General features: G+C 39.1%; 1 protein-coding gene and 1 pseudogene across 1 annotated transcript; both read left to right on the plus strand.

Moving 5' to 3' along the window:
* Positions 1–1,826: 1,826 nt before the first annotated feature.
* On the plus strand, positions 1,827–4,980 carry LOC138009568 (uncharacterized). Its single transcript, XM_068856641.1, has 4 exons — positions 1,827–1,951; positions 3,695–4,040; positions 4,692–4,830; positions 4,955–4,980. Exons 1-4 carry the CDS (start codon positions 1,827–1,829, stop codon positions 4,978–4,980), a joined length of 636 nt encoding a protein of 211 aa, XP_068712742.1.
* Positions 4,981–5,145: 165 nt separating this feature from the next.
* On the plus strand, positions 5,146–14,500 carry LOC138009578 (polyunsaturated fatty acid 5-lipoxygenase-like; annotated as a pseudogene).
* The last annotated feature ends 800 nt before the right edge of the window (positions 14,501–15,300 follow it).

Consider the following 15,300-nt stretch of genomic DNA (forward strand, 5'->3'; position numbering starts at 1 on the left):
AACGAATAGAGAAATATTTTCCCAATAACTAAAAGTTCCTGTGTTTAGCATGGAAATTCGACGAAGCGGTAAATGCGACTAAATTTGTTGCGTGCGTTGCTATTTTTGTGTTTTGACAGATTTTGACAGAATATTACATAATGAAAAAATATCTACGGAATACGGATAGATCGTTAAAAAATCTTTACTTTCAGCGGTTATTTGAACATAAAAGATGGAACGCTTGAGGAGAAATATTTTTGTTGATATTTGAAAGAAGAAAAATTTCGCGGGAATCAGGACGCGGTGAAAATCAGTTGCGATACGCCAGGAGACGGGAATTCTCTGACAAATGATTTTGTCATTGTAGTGTAAAATGAAGTTTATTTGGTAAGGCAACAATATTTCTTTAACTTCCTGGTGAATCCAATTTATTGCTGCCACTTACAAGTGGGAAGATTGTTTACATGAAACTCACGCTTTTTGCGAACTTTGAGTGTCATGAAACTACATCATTTACGTGACAACACAAACATTCAGATAGTAACAAACTTCATATTTATTAACCATTTCTTCTGATTTTGTGCTTGTCAGCATTGTGATTTGCGATAATTCGCAAGTCTGTTTTTTGTGTCTCATAGATGTTCGGCTCATCCTCGGTGTAAAAACCTGTGAAACTCGCAGATGACGTAACACAAAGGAAAACAACGGAGCCAAAAAAACATCAACAATAACGTAACCCTACCACGAGCTAAAAAAAGAAAAAAAAAATATTTTCACAGGTTTTTATACCGAGGTAAACCCAGATGTTCAGATTTTCAATTACATGGCCGCTCAACCTCGCGATTGAGTAAATAGTTCACCCTGAAGTTTCTCTGGAACCCAAACAAAGAAGGCTTCCTGACCCGACAAATGAAATGTAAATATTCAGTTAAATATTACAACAAAAATAAAAAAAACCAAAGACGGAAGTTTCTTGGCTAAAAAGTACGTTGTACAACGAACGATTAACATTCTTTCCCGTAGTTCATTCAGTTGACACAAGGTGATCACGTGCACCTTTACTCAAGAGCGTGTTTGTTATCTTTAAACTGAATTTATTACCAAAGCTTAAAAAACTAAAAGACCTCAAAATGGGACAGGATATTACAAAATAATTAAAGGTGTGAACGTGTGAGCCAAAGGGCCTCTGATGGCGCGATATGTGGGTGACCCTCAAATGGTCGCAATGACCCCCCATCTGACAGTGCCTTTTTGTTTTTGTGTAACATGTACCACAGGCAACCCAGTGTACACTTTTTTTAGAGCGTCTTGTTTAAATTTTGGCTTAAAACGTGGAGCAAGGGATCAGCTCAGTTCTAGGGGAGTGACTACAGCACCATCTGGTTTTATCACCTGAGTTGACTAAACCAAACTTTCAATAACTAAATCGCTGATCAATAAAACAACCTGGAAAACTGTGCTGACTCCCAATCCATGGACTGAAAATACGAAATGTTAAAATTGCGTTTCTTCTCGGGACTTATCAAATATCAGTTCTTACCTATGATGTAATTATAAAGTGTTCTCAGCCCTTCAGGGCTGTATGATTTCTTTTGGTATTTCCTCTTAACATGCTGGATAATTACAATGTTGTTTTTTCGATGAAAAATAATCACTTTGAAAAACGGCGTGCATACAAGCAATTTGAACGGTCTTCATTGTCATTTTTCTGTCCAAAATGCACAGAAAATTGACTGTTATTAGAAGAGATTGAGGCCTTTATATCATTTTTTGAGCGCCTGTAAAACTAGCTATTTGAAAAGTGACTCCGCTTTTCAGTTCCTTTCAAATGTAATCTTAACAAGATGCATTCACTTCTTTCAAGCTTGAGGCCTCAAAAGGCCATCACGAAGCAAGAGTTCACGAAGCTACTGCCAATATTGCAGAATCTCACTACCATCAGTAAGAAAATTCTGCAAGGAATTAAGCTGTAAGTATTATTGTACAAAAATTTGATCAGTGAAGAATTGTACTTGCACTGACGACTGCGTCAGTTGTTTAGAACATAACAATGATACAAATCTCGCGAAGGAGCCCGAACCCGCTTGCCTGGTTGTAGGCGGTAATTTGTGTCTTCAAGCGCGAGATTCAGCGCGGCGAATGCGGTCACCATATTGGACGGGTGGAAGATCTGGGACGAGTGACAAAGACAGGGGAAGAGGGAAGGGGAGAGGTTTTTCTCGCCCTCCCCTACCCGCCTCCCCCTCGCTTTGCCACTCGTCCCAGCTCCTCCACTCTATCGTCCAATATGGCGATCGAATTTACCGGGCTTCGAATTTCTCCAACCTCGCGCTTGAAAACAAAATTACCACCCGCAAGAAAGCTACGAACCCGCTCCTCACAAGTCTTGTTACATACTCACCACCCGCTACAAAATTATGGAGATTGCCTTTTAGCCTAATCATATACCGGACCCTTGAGGTGATCTGCCAACTCAAACGTTTAAAGTGCACCTAACCCCAAAATATTTTTTTCGCTAAAATGAATCTTTGCATCTGTTCCAAACGCATTGCGGCCATTTTTTCCTTTTTCTAACAAATCCTGCCATTTTATAGGCTTCGAAAGTTGCGAAAATCAATGCATCTTTTGTTAACGACCGAGTCAGAAGGGGAGTGGGTCTATTCCTAATTTGACGTCACAAACTGATTTACATTGCATTTAACTCTTTGTAAAAATGCATGCAAAGTAGATTGTGACGTCAAATCAGGAATAGACCCACTCCCCTTCTGACTCGGTCGTGAACAAAAGATGCTTGGTTTTTCGCAACTTTCGAAACCTCTAAAATAACTTCATTTTTTAGAAAATGAAAAGATGGCCGCAATGCGTTTCAAACAGGTGCAAAGATTCATTTTAGCGAAAAAGTTATTTTGGGGTTAGGTGCACTTTAAGTCTTAGCCAATTTTCTCGTGTAGCAAGCATTTTCTAAAGCAATGGATTCAGAAAAAAAGGATCTTTTCATGCATGCACTTTTTGGAGATTTTGACCGATTGTTCCATACTTCGGATTCGTACAAAAGAATCTTTATATTGTTGATATTGCTGTTCACATTTCCGCTTTCTTGAAACGTTAGCCAACAAGGCAACAAACCGATAAGAGGAAAAGAGAAAAGAGAAAAGAAAGACGGGGAAAGAAAAGAGTTGACACCGAGTTAAGCACGTGTCCCCAAAACAAAAACCGCACAAAATTGACCCCAACTGGATGACCAAGTGTGTTTTCGGGTGGGAATTTGCGATTTTAGCCATTTCAATGCAAATTAACTTTTGTAACAGTCGAAAAATCGACATTGAACTTGCCCCACTCGCCTCCCACCCAGTATACAAACGTCTACAGAACTTTCCGACTTTGTAGAACCATACTTCCATGAAGATGCGATCGACCATCGAACTTGGCCATGTTGTCAATATTTTGTCACTCTTTCTAGCAGTGTCCATAGGAATTTCGTACCTGGTCAAAATCGTAAGTTGAACTGAAACAACCCGGAAAAATTTATATTATTTACGCCCCAATTGAATACATGGGACAATAGGTATTGAGGCTTAATCAAACCTGTTTTAGGTTCCTTCTAGAATTAAATGCAGCTCGATCTATGTACATTAGAAATTTGTTCATTTGCTAAATAGCGCAAGAACACTTGCATTGCAAATGAAATTAAGCTATTTCCTTTTCTTTCAAGATTTACTTTAACCAGTCACTGTGAAGTCTCTCTTCCTCAAAAAACTAGTCTGATCTGCAAGGCAAAGAGGATCTCGGAGCGTCTAACCATGAAGAACATATGGAAACTGACAAAGAGTCCATTTGGCTTCATGGTATTGAAGAGGACGCCGATTGAGCATGTGTTTAAAACTTTCCTTGATCCATTCACAAGATTCAATATGGAGGAGTACCTGCAAACCGTCCTTACAAGTGATTTCACCCACATTGTTTACAACGTCTTGGTTAAAAATGCCAGTGAAATCAGAAAACATTATAACTACAAGATTTTGTCCAAGTATTTCGCGATGGCCTCAAAGCTAGGAGGAGTGAGTATAATGTTCTCTTCTCGACGCCTTTGGTAGGATTGATTTGAGGTGAATTCATTGTTGTGTAATGAACGTTTCTCAAATGACCAAAACGAAAGCAGGATGTTTGACAACCTCTTTTGCTCAAATCTAGTGAGACACGATTGCTTGAGACAAATACGAGAAAATACGTTAATTTAATACCTTTTATTAGTTTACTGCCGCAGCTTTTTAACAGTGAACCGCCTTTATTCACAGGTTTATGGTGACAGCATATTTCGTAAACGATGCGGATCTTAAAACAAATTGCAAGAATACAACGTTACTACAGGATCCCCTGTAACCGAAAAAAAAATATTGTATATAACCTAAATTTTGACATTGCCTTTAACAGAAAATATCGAAGCTACGAAATGCCCCGTAACTGCACTAGCTTCAGTACAAATAGTGGTTTTCAGTAAGTGTCTATAGTAATTCGCTTTTGTACTTCGCGCAGTGATTGGTTATCAAAACTCACGCCACTCTCTCAACCAATGACAAGTGTGAAACCAAACCAAAAATAACAATGACTACAGGCGTGCATTTTCCTGCGTCTGGCGTCGGCTACATGTAATTGCTTAATTCGAATTCTAATTGGCTCATTCTGCTGTTTGCGTCTTTTGTTCCTGTCAGGAAGTCGCCCTTCGGTCATCTCAGTACGAGGCCTTCGTTGACGACAAAGATGAATGGATTAGTGACAAGTTCTTCACTCAGCAGCGCTTGGCAGGAGTCAACCCCATGTCATTGATGAGAGTCACTAACAATAGTGAGGGTAAGCGATGTATCAAGAACATGTTAGTACCGTGACCCAATTTGTTCTTATCGTTCCTTTTTGGTTACGTTCGACTGATAACAGATCGTTTTGGGTCGTCTTATCCTGATTGACGCCTTTTTAGGTGGGGATCTACCAGTTAAGTGTTGAAAGCAAAACATGAAAAGCTTTTCGCCCAGATCAAGCCGATCCGAAGACTCTGAGAAAGGGTCAGAATAAATTACCACCTTAAGAAGGACTCGTCAGACATTCTGTATACATAATTACAACACCAATTACGTTGTTAGTCGATTACTAGTTCTTTTATCTAATGCAATGCCAAAAACTAGCAATTCTTTTAAACAGACAGATGGGTCTTTTGCAGGTCATGAAAGGAACGAGGAAGGTCAGTTCAATAAATGTTTGGGAATTTGGCTCTAAAATTATCTGAATTCAAATTATGAAGTACAGAAGTTGCATTACCATTACTCAGCCAAGTACTAATAAGCACATTGTATTGATTTGTCTCTTGAGCCATCTCTTCATGCATAAAACGCGTATTGTTTGAGCTCTAATACTAGGAGGCACCGTCAATAATACGAGGACAGCAAATGAACCAACGAACGTAAAGATGAGTTTTTAAGTCAGTCGCGGTGTAGGAACAAAAAATGAATGTACTCAGCTTGAGCGCACTTATTTTATTTTTTTGTTGTGGTTTAATTTTTACACAGCCTCAATAGGATTGAATTGGAAGGAGCTTGAGGAATTGTTGAATCCTACGTTTGACTGGGAGGCTGCTGTGCAAACGGCTTTGGGAACGGACGACTCGTTGAAAGAGGTTCGCGTCCTTTCGTTATCTATATGTATTTGAACTTAGTCAACAACAGTGCCTCACTATATTTTACTTCGAATTCTTAGTACCACGTGATCGTATTTAATATGCAGAACTGATTTCCGCACAAACGGTAATTAGAGCTTTTTTCGTTTGACGTTGAAATGATGAATCACTACAAAACAATTGCCAAGAGAAAGTAGTAAGTTAATATTAATTGATTTAGCCCGGATGACAGAAATTACTAACACTTAAAGAAGACTTTTTTCGACGTGAATTCAACTAAAATCACTCTAGTGAAATTCATTTTGCAGTAAAGAAATCATTCCTCAGAAGTAAGTCAGCGAATGTTAGTATTATTTCTTGGTTTTATTTTAGGCCATCGATCAGGGTCGGCTCTACGCTCTGCGCTATGAGTTCATGGACAACCTACCCAGAGAGTCGGACCTTACAGATCACGATACCAAACGGGAAATGTGGGACACCTTCTCTCCCATTGCTCTGTTTGCGTCTGCTCAATATTTCTTCCCTAAACGCAATCATCTTGTTCCTGTGGCCATTCAAATGGACTTTACACAAGGTTATTACATCTAAGTGATTGATCCAGTTTATAGCAGTCAGTAGACATACAGTTATCCAGTAAAATACTACTTTTGGCAGCCCACCCTTAAAATTTGTGTTCTTTTATAGTATAAGAAGGTAATAAGCTGGTTTCATTTTTGGATACTATTCAAAATTGTGTTTGTGCATCCACCCGATAATAATAGCAATAGGGGTTTTCAATGAGTGTCGAAAGTAATTAGCGAATTGCTTTGGTTTAAGATTACTTCACTCAGTGATTGGTTCAAAGTACTCGCGCCACTTTTTCAACCAATCAGAAGTAAAACAAAAACCACTCGTGGCTCGCGCATGCACATTTTCCCGCACCTTGTGTGGGCCGTGTGTAATTAGTTCGAGTTTTGATTGGTTTACTGGATTGTCTCCGTCCTTTTTGATTGGTTAAAGTAATTTCTTTGGTTTTAGTTAAGACACTCGATTTAAACTCGCTGTGATAACGATGATGATAACAAAAATGACGATGACGATGACGGTGATGATGATGATGACGATGATGATGACGATGACATAAATATAGTTTACGTCATAGAAAGTGCGACGTACGGGGTTTAATGCAGGAGTTGTTTTTGTCAAAAACCCTCACTCGCTCGTTCCTCGCTCGTTCGGGTTTTTGACACAAACAACGAGTGAATAAAACCCCGTACGCCGCTCTTTCTATGTCGTAAACTGTTTATTACACATAACATGAGAATTTTCATTAAAATAGTTTTCTGAACGCGAATTAGAAACAAAAACTCACTAATAATAGAACCAAAGGCAAATTTAATTTAATTCAATAACAAAGTACGATTTGCACGAGATGCACGAGTGATTGGCATGGAAACGCCTTTATGCTATCGTTGATTGGTTATACTTCCACATGTGAAATAGCTGTACGCCATTCTGATTGGCTGTATAAACCTTTTTCACATGTGAAAATAAAACGTATAGATTTGTACAAATGAGCTTTATGGAATAATATTCTCATGTTATGTGTAATAAAGGAGGATTCTGTCTCTCTCCAATAGCGATTAAGAGAAAATTACTAGTTGCAAGCAAAGCAGGTCAACAATGGCGCCGAAAGAATGAAAAAAAGGAGAAAAAACGGGAGACGAGACTAGGGTCTGGCCCCAGTAGGTCCTAACTTCTTGATTTCGGGATTTTTTTTTTTTTTTTTGCATTTTGGTAGGTATCTAGAAAGAGACTGCTAGAATTCTAGAGTCTAAAACTAGAACTTTTAGAGACTGTTTAGTAAGACCGCCAGATCGTTGCGCTCTTCTTCTGCTCCGTTAAAGCTCAAACCTGTTTAGTACAATATGATGAATTATGGTCTCAGGTCTGTTGCAGTGCACATGCCTCTATAGTATGGAATGAGTTACCAGAAACTGTACGTTTGTTTGATAGTTTTTCGGTTTTTAAGTCTAGCCTATAATAAATTGTTTTTATGAGCGCTATATAAATTCTAAATTATTATTAATCATTAACTAAGTATTTTGCTTGATTACGGTTCGTTCAGTCACACAAATAATTCTATAAAAATATAGCTCTATAAATTAAAATGTCAGAAAAAGAAACATATCGGCACATTCACTTCTCTGACTTAAGAAAAGATAAACTTTTCAGCGCTTCACTTCTCTTACTCTAAGTGCTGCCAAAGACATTCAACTTTATAAGCTTTTTTTTTTCCTTTTCAGGCTCGGCCGTGTACACTCCAGAAGATGGCGATAACTGGATGCTAGCCAAACTGAACCTTCAAATCACAGATCTCGGATATGCACAAATTGTGGAGCACCTTGGGAAGGTAAAAGTGTTACCTCTTTTTGGAAAATATAGCAACCTCACCGCATTTAACTCCTGGTGTTGAGTAAGATTTAGCCTTTTATAGCGACCGAAATTGTTAAGTGCGAGGGACACGTGCCCTGGAAAGGAAATATAGAACAATCTTTTGGTGAAATATCCGCCGGGCGCGGTCGCGGGGTCACTCCTTCCCATTTTACGGAGGATTCTGAGTTTTTAGTATTTAAGAAAAAATAAAATAAATATCCAGAAAAAAACGAGACTTAATTTTTAAGGACGAAAATCGTAAAATAAGGTATTGAATAATCTTACGAAGAAGAAATTTACATAGATTTTGCTATTCGAAGGATTGATCAGGAGGAATAAATTTGACGTCCATATAACTAATCAGGATATTTGTTGCTAAAATTTACAGATAACCATTTTTTCATTGCCTCTTTTAACTTTGTTAATTGCGTCTTTCCTAAATCACACCATTTCTTTGGCATGTCGTCAAACACACTGAGCTTAGTACCTGTTAAAAGTGTTTCTTGCTTTACATATGATACTTCCTCACGATCAGTATATCAAAGTAATCGTGCTATTCTTGGTCTGGGGCCAGCTCCTTGACTTTCCCAATTCGGTGTACCCTTTAAAATCCGATTCGGTCTCGCGGATTGCGAATTTTTAGCTTTTCCTCTGAGAATTTGTGATTAAGTTCCCTTGAATTGTTTTGTTGTTGGTGAGAGATTAGAATAGGGACAGGTGAGGGGAGGGGAGGGAATTGAAGCGGGAGTCAGGACAAAAAAGGTACGGGATGGTGGAGACCAATTTACGGGAGGTGGGACGTTTTGATCACCTCACCCTTTGATGGCCGCCTTGTTCCCTCCCACATATATCATTTACTTCCTTTTCTTTTCTAAAGGTACATTTATTGATGGAGCCATTCTGTGTCTTACTAAAAGGCGCCATGGCGTTCGAGCACCCTCTTCACCAAATGCTGAAGTATCACTGCCGCGATGTTACGATCCCGAACTCCGTTGGCACTCCAGCTCTTATTGATGAAGGAAATTATATGGATCAGCTGTTTGCGTTTGGAAGTAAGGGAACAGAGCGACTTCTTAAGGACGCACGTAAGATAGCCACGTGGGAAGTCACAGATTTCAGAGGCGAAATAAAGATGCGTTGTTGAGTAGCCTTTTGGTCCATTTGAATTGGCAACAAAGTAAATAACTGAAGTTCTTGCTGATACGTTTTTCACACTTTGAGATCATTGACAGTCAAGCGACACCATTTGCGTTGGTCTTGTTGTCAACATAATGACATTTCACAAATCTATCAAGCTTTCAAACGTTTACGTGTCTTACGAATACTAGTAACTGACCAGAGCAATTTGAGAGCCAAGTTCGCCCCGAAAAACAAGCTTTCAACAAAACAAAACACACGTCTCCACTCGTTATGAAATTAAAATTTCAAAATCAACGACATTTTGTACAATTTCCTGGTCCCCTCGTAAAAGTTTAACTGTTTTCAAAATTATCTTAGCCTTAGCATGGAAAGCCAACGACAGCTTTTGGAGAAAAGGAAAAACAATGATTCTTAATTTTACCTCTCAGAGCCGCCGCCAGACGCGAAACTTTACTATCCATTATTTGAACTAAAAAAAAGTGGTCACAAATCATCGATAATCACTGAGGGAAACAAAATGCTTTTCCATGGAGTCCCTTTCGCGTGACCGAGCTGGCAAAGCGGAAGAACTTTATTTATCTTGTTTTCCGGTCACTTACACAAACTTCTGTGTTGTATTTGTTTCAACAGAGACGTGGACTTGATAACAAGGAGCTCCTCCCATACTTCCCTTACCGAGACGATGGGGAACAAATCTTGGAAGTCATTGAAAACATGGTGAAGGAATACGTCGACTTGTAAGTATGACTATTAAACTTGGAGAGCCAGATACATCAACCAAGAGAGACCCTGGGAACGAGGTTGCAGATACAGTTGATTAAATACAGAATGATAAGAAATAAGACCACTCAACTGTAATAGAAATTGCTAGCAGTTGGAGCCAAACACATCGGAGATACTTTGGTATGTTTTGTTGATATTCGGAGAAATCGTCTCGTTAGAAGCTGAAAGGAGCCCATTAAATAAATCAAGAATGGACCTAACCTATCCGTTTAAGAAATGCTTCAGATGCTTATATCTCAGGGTTAAGGAGGCTTTTATTGATTCTTACTTACAACGGAAACATTAATCCCACTTACCGCGTTGTTGGTATTTTATCGTAACAAGACAATTTCATCAAACGAAATAGATGTATTTTAATTATTGCCACTGGAAATCCCTCTGGAAGGCGTGTCAGTCAATGTATCGCATTTTATTGTTAATTAAGGTATTACTACGGTAATGAAGACGTGAAGAATGACAAGGAACTTCAGGGCTACCTTAGTGAACTCTCTGCTGACTGGCCGTTCTCACTAATCCACCGCAATGGAAAGGTGAGTGCATGACGTTCTGCATTTTCATTGCTATTGTTAATAAATCCTGTTTGTTTCTTGAGTGCAACTTTGTGTCCTGGATCTACCCTAACCCTTGATGTTTGGAGAATAACTACATAACATTAAAGAAATAGAAAGCCCACCGAGTGCATTGTTGAGTTATGTAAGCACGTGAGAAGTGTCTAGAGAAGCACGAAACATAACCGAGTGCTTCTGGCTCTTCTCTGAGTGTTACAAATTCCCAAGTGCTTATATTTCTCAACAATGCACGATAGTCCAGGCGGACGCATTATTTTTACGTCGAAATACACCAGTGTCAGCGAGAACGTGGTTTATGCCATCAAATGCCGCACATGCCACAAGATCTATATCGGAGAAACTGGTAGACCATGGCTCAGGTGACAGATTTAGGCAGCATCTACGCTCCACAAGGCTACCAGACTCCGATCTTCCTGTAGGACGCCATTTTGCTTCCCCGGGGCAGACTACTCAGAACATGCTAGTCTCTGTAATCCGTTCGGGTTTCTGGGGAATGGTCTTCAGACACAGCACCATACAGTCTGGTGGTCTCATTGTGGACTTTGGTTTCACGTCTCGTTTTGTTTTTATTTGAACGTTAAGTTGCACAGGCATTTTTCAGTTGCATTTAAACCACTGAAGAGGGAGTACACTCGAAACGTTTGGTTCGCTTTTAAACTTCTTGGGCGCAAATTTGAACTTTCACTTTATATTCATCCGTATTATTGCAGCTTATTGCGCAGCACAGTTCTTCGAATTTTTGTTCCAATATAATTAGCTTATAATTAGGTATGCTGAAGCGGCCTACACCTGTGACATGTGCGGCAGGACTTTTGAGGCAGCGATCGGACTGACCTCGGACCTGCGACACAGACATTAACTCCTCTCCGTGTCATCGTCGATATCGAAGGACTACTAAAGAAGAAGAAGAAGGTATCCGAGCAAAGAAAGACCGAGCTACGGAGTGTTGTCAATGTTTTGCTCCCCTTTGCTCTGTTTTTCTCTCGGAAACTCCACGAAAACGCTTGCTACGCAGGTTTAGATAAAACGCCAAACGTCTTGTAGGAGACGCGGGACACTTTAAATGAATAGACAAGTAGAGTGATATAAAATAAATATCAAAGTGTCATCAGTTCTTTTCGTTTTGTTTTGTTTTTATAATCACGTATACTTCAATTTAACTGCTGTTAGCACTGCTGCCTTGGTTCAACAAACTAGCCCTTAACCCTTGCAGTGTACTGGCCACTTTAGAAACAAGTAGGAATCTGAGAAGGGGGAGATTAAAGCTGTATCCAGCATGCGATAGAACACTTCTCAGGCTGAATACAATACTTATAAAACTGTTAATTACACTTCTCCCCACACGAGAAACACGTTGAACACACGAAAACATTTCTGTGGGTTTTTTTTTTTTTTTTACATTTCGAAACTTAAACCGTGTCGACGTCGTTTCTTCCAGTCTTATTTTCAATATTTGATTACGACAATAAATATAGCAATGATCTTTCCAGCGAGATTCTATTTCTTTCAAAAGGATGGTTCCAAGTTTTGCATCAATTTTGTCTTCATTCCCAGGCCCTACTTGTTTACTTGTTTGTGAGTTGGCCCATTTGAAATAAAATTCAATGTACGTGACGTTCATTCTTTTCACACGCGATCGTCCTCGCTAGGGAATTTATATCAAAATCCTCTCTAGAAGTTAAAAGAGTCGTTTTCTCGAGTTGGTGCTAAATGGTTGAACGAGATACCTATCAGCTTCAGAAGGTTACAAAAACTGACAAGTGTTGACGCGAAAAATCATAGCATCCTCTTAAATATTTTAAGTCATGATCACCATTTTATGTTTCTGTCTTCTCGCTCTTCTCCCGAATCTTTCCTGTTTCATTTGTTTTTGTATTGATTTTTCCCTTGTTTATTATATTAAGACTAATATTGATAATGATAATAATAATAATAATAATAATAAATAATTGCCAACGAGTCAGGCCTTCTGAAGACAGAAGGCCTGGCGAGGCGGCAGCTTATAGAGCCGCGAGAAGATTTTTAGGCGGACGAAATCTCAGAAGCGCTTCAAATTTAATTGTAATGTAGACCAAAAGCTGTAATGTAGACCAAAGCGATGAAATGTTGACCGTAGCGATAACCAATGAGAGTGCCGCACGAGTACGCCGCGTGATGTTTGCAGCCGCCAGATCACGCAAGCTTGGCTCGTTGGCACTTTAGCGACAGCTATAACTAGTAATAGATAATAATATAGGGACTGATCCAGCTAGATTAGCTCTAAAGCCATTTACAGCCCAGTTTACTTACAATTTCTTACAAAAAGGATCCCTATTGAAGTTAAGTCAGTTAAGTTTTATCAAGTACTGGTTGTTCCGTATTGTATGTAGTGTAACGTGTTTTAAGGCAGTTAAGTAATCTTCCCTTTGACAGATTAAAGGTCTACCTGCCAGAATTGACACCAAACAAGAACTTTGATATTGTGACTCGTATCATCTCACAATTGACCATTCAACACGCCGCAGTCAACTACCCTTTATCTGACTATGCTCAGTACATCCCCAACCTACCAACCAAACTGTACAACGACAGCAAGGTCAAAGAGGGCGAATTCGATGTTTTACGACTTCCAAACAGGAATACGTCTTCCGTAAGTGTGAATTTATTGCCAACGAGTCAGGCCTTCTGAAGACAGAAGGCCTGGCGAGGCGGCAGCTTATAGAGCAAGTAATGTAGACCAAAAGCTGTAATGTAGACCAAAGCGATGAAATGTTGACCGTAGCGATAACCAATGAGAGTGCCGCACGAGTACGCCGCGTGATGTTTGCAGCCGCCAGATCACGCAAGCTTGGCTCGTTGGCACTTTAGCGACAGCTATAACTAGTTTAGAATATAGTAGAGCGCGGGATCTGTCATGAATAGGCGTTCGATCAAATCATGTTAATCGAGGCCGGGCTATGTCACAAGTGTCACTATGTCACAAGTGGTATGAATTTAACACACCACAAGACATGTTTGTACTGATGCAAACTCGAACGTGCATGCTTTGACCAAATTTACTCTACTGGTGCAGTCAAATGAAAATGTAGGACTCCTTGCCTGCGGATGGTCAGGATGGAAACAGATTGCAACTTGAAGAGAAGTGGGCCGCTCTCCAGTTTTCAAGTTTCAGTTCTTCTGTCTTGTAAGAACCATTATAAACCGAGTATGCGTCGGTCTTTTCTTAACATGATGCATAAATTGTCTTTTTGTTGGAGATCCAACATGTACCAACTTTGTGTATTAAGGCGAGTTAGCCTTTAAAGGTATATAAACAGAATATCAGCAGCACGGTGAGATATGAAAGGTCTTTCATTTTGTAAAACACGTTTCAATTAGTAAATTTTATCAGTGTATAAATGAAGCTGTATAGCAATGACATAGGCAAAATTTGTAATGCTAAAAAAACGACAAATACTTACAGAATAAACAAAAACCGTCGCCAAAGCGACAAAATATACACCAGAAACAATGAATAAAAGCAATCCCGAGAGCAATTAAATAGTGACATTTGTAATTTCTGTATTTATTTTTATCATTGTTGTATTTGTATTTCACATACGGCTCTCTAGAAAGCTCAAGAGCATTTCTATTAATGAGAGAAACATTCGTGTTTTAAAGAAACAAAGATGATGAATGAGCAGTAGTGTCACCAAAGCAACGTCGAAAACTCAAAACATTAATTTACAATTTATAAATATTCTTAATTGGTTGAGTTAGGAATGAGTGACCCAGCCCTTGCCAGAGTTTTGGTATTTTAATTTTGCAGATCGAAGCCAGTTTCACTAACGCCTTGGCTTTATACCGTTTTGACACCATTTTTGACTACGGCAACAACCTTAAGGAGACCAGAGCCGTCAAACTCCTCAACCGTTACTTCGGTCACCTCATGAATATTGTTCAGCCTGAAATGCAATCTCTTAGATGAGAGTTAAGAGTTTGGGTTTCGTTTTCCACAAGCTAAGTTAAGCCAGCAAAGATAGGAGTGAAAGTTTGTTGCACTTGTAGTTTAGTAAGCACGTAAGAAGGGTTACCGCTTAGTGTGGACTGTTAAACTGTTATACCTGACAAGAGAATAAATTAAACATTGCTGGTGTACCACAATTTGCTTGAGCTGACAAACTTGGTCATTAGTGGTTGTTCTCGTGTAATAATTCTCATCATTATTTTGTACATCATTTTAGCCTTAGCTCCCCACTATTCGCCGATATCGATGCTTTTAACTATCAGAAAATCTTTCAATGCTATGACAACCGAACCCCCATACATTGCATAACTTATCGGTTTGTACTGTGCAAACATGGGTAAACTATCGGCATCTTTCCTCACTTTGCAAGTTTGTGCATCCAGCATCCGAGTCAGCCTGTGAAGAAAAGCAAAGAAACAAAAGTTCAGAACTAAGAACTAACGCTAGAAAGGAACTATTTGACTGATCATCAGTGATTTTCTTAAGATCGAGTTCTTGGTTAAAGAATTAGCATATATAATATGTGCAGCAACAACAGATAAGAATTTTTTTAAAACACATTGTTAAAAGGCTTCAAATGCGAAATTCATCCTTGCAATTGCATGGTACCCAAGTAATCGAACTTGAAAATGACTTACGATCAGTCGAAACGTCGCTCATTTCTAGCGTTGTCTTTTGTTACTGAATGTATTTCAAAGAATTTACCGAAGCACACAAGCAATGAAAAGCGAAAAACAACCCTGGCACTGTAATCGTACCAT

The sequence above is a fragment of the Montipora foliosa genome, chromosome 1 (assembly GCF_036669935.1).
Source record: "Montipora foliosa isolate CH-2021 chromosome 1, ASM3666993v2, whole genome shotgun sequence".
In the NCBI taxonomy this organism is placed as follows: domain Eukaryota; kingdom Metazoa; phylum Cnidaria; class Anthozoa; order Scleractinia; family Acroporidae; genus Montipora; species Montipora foliosa.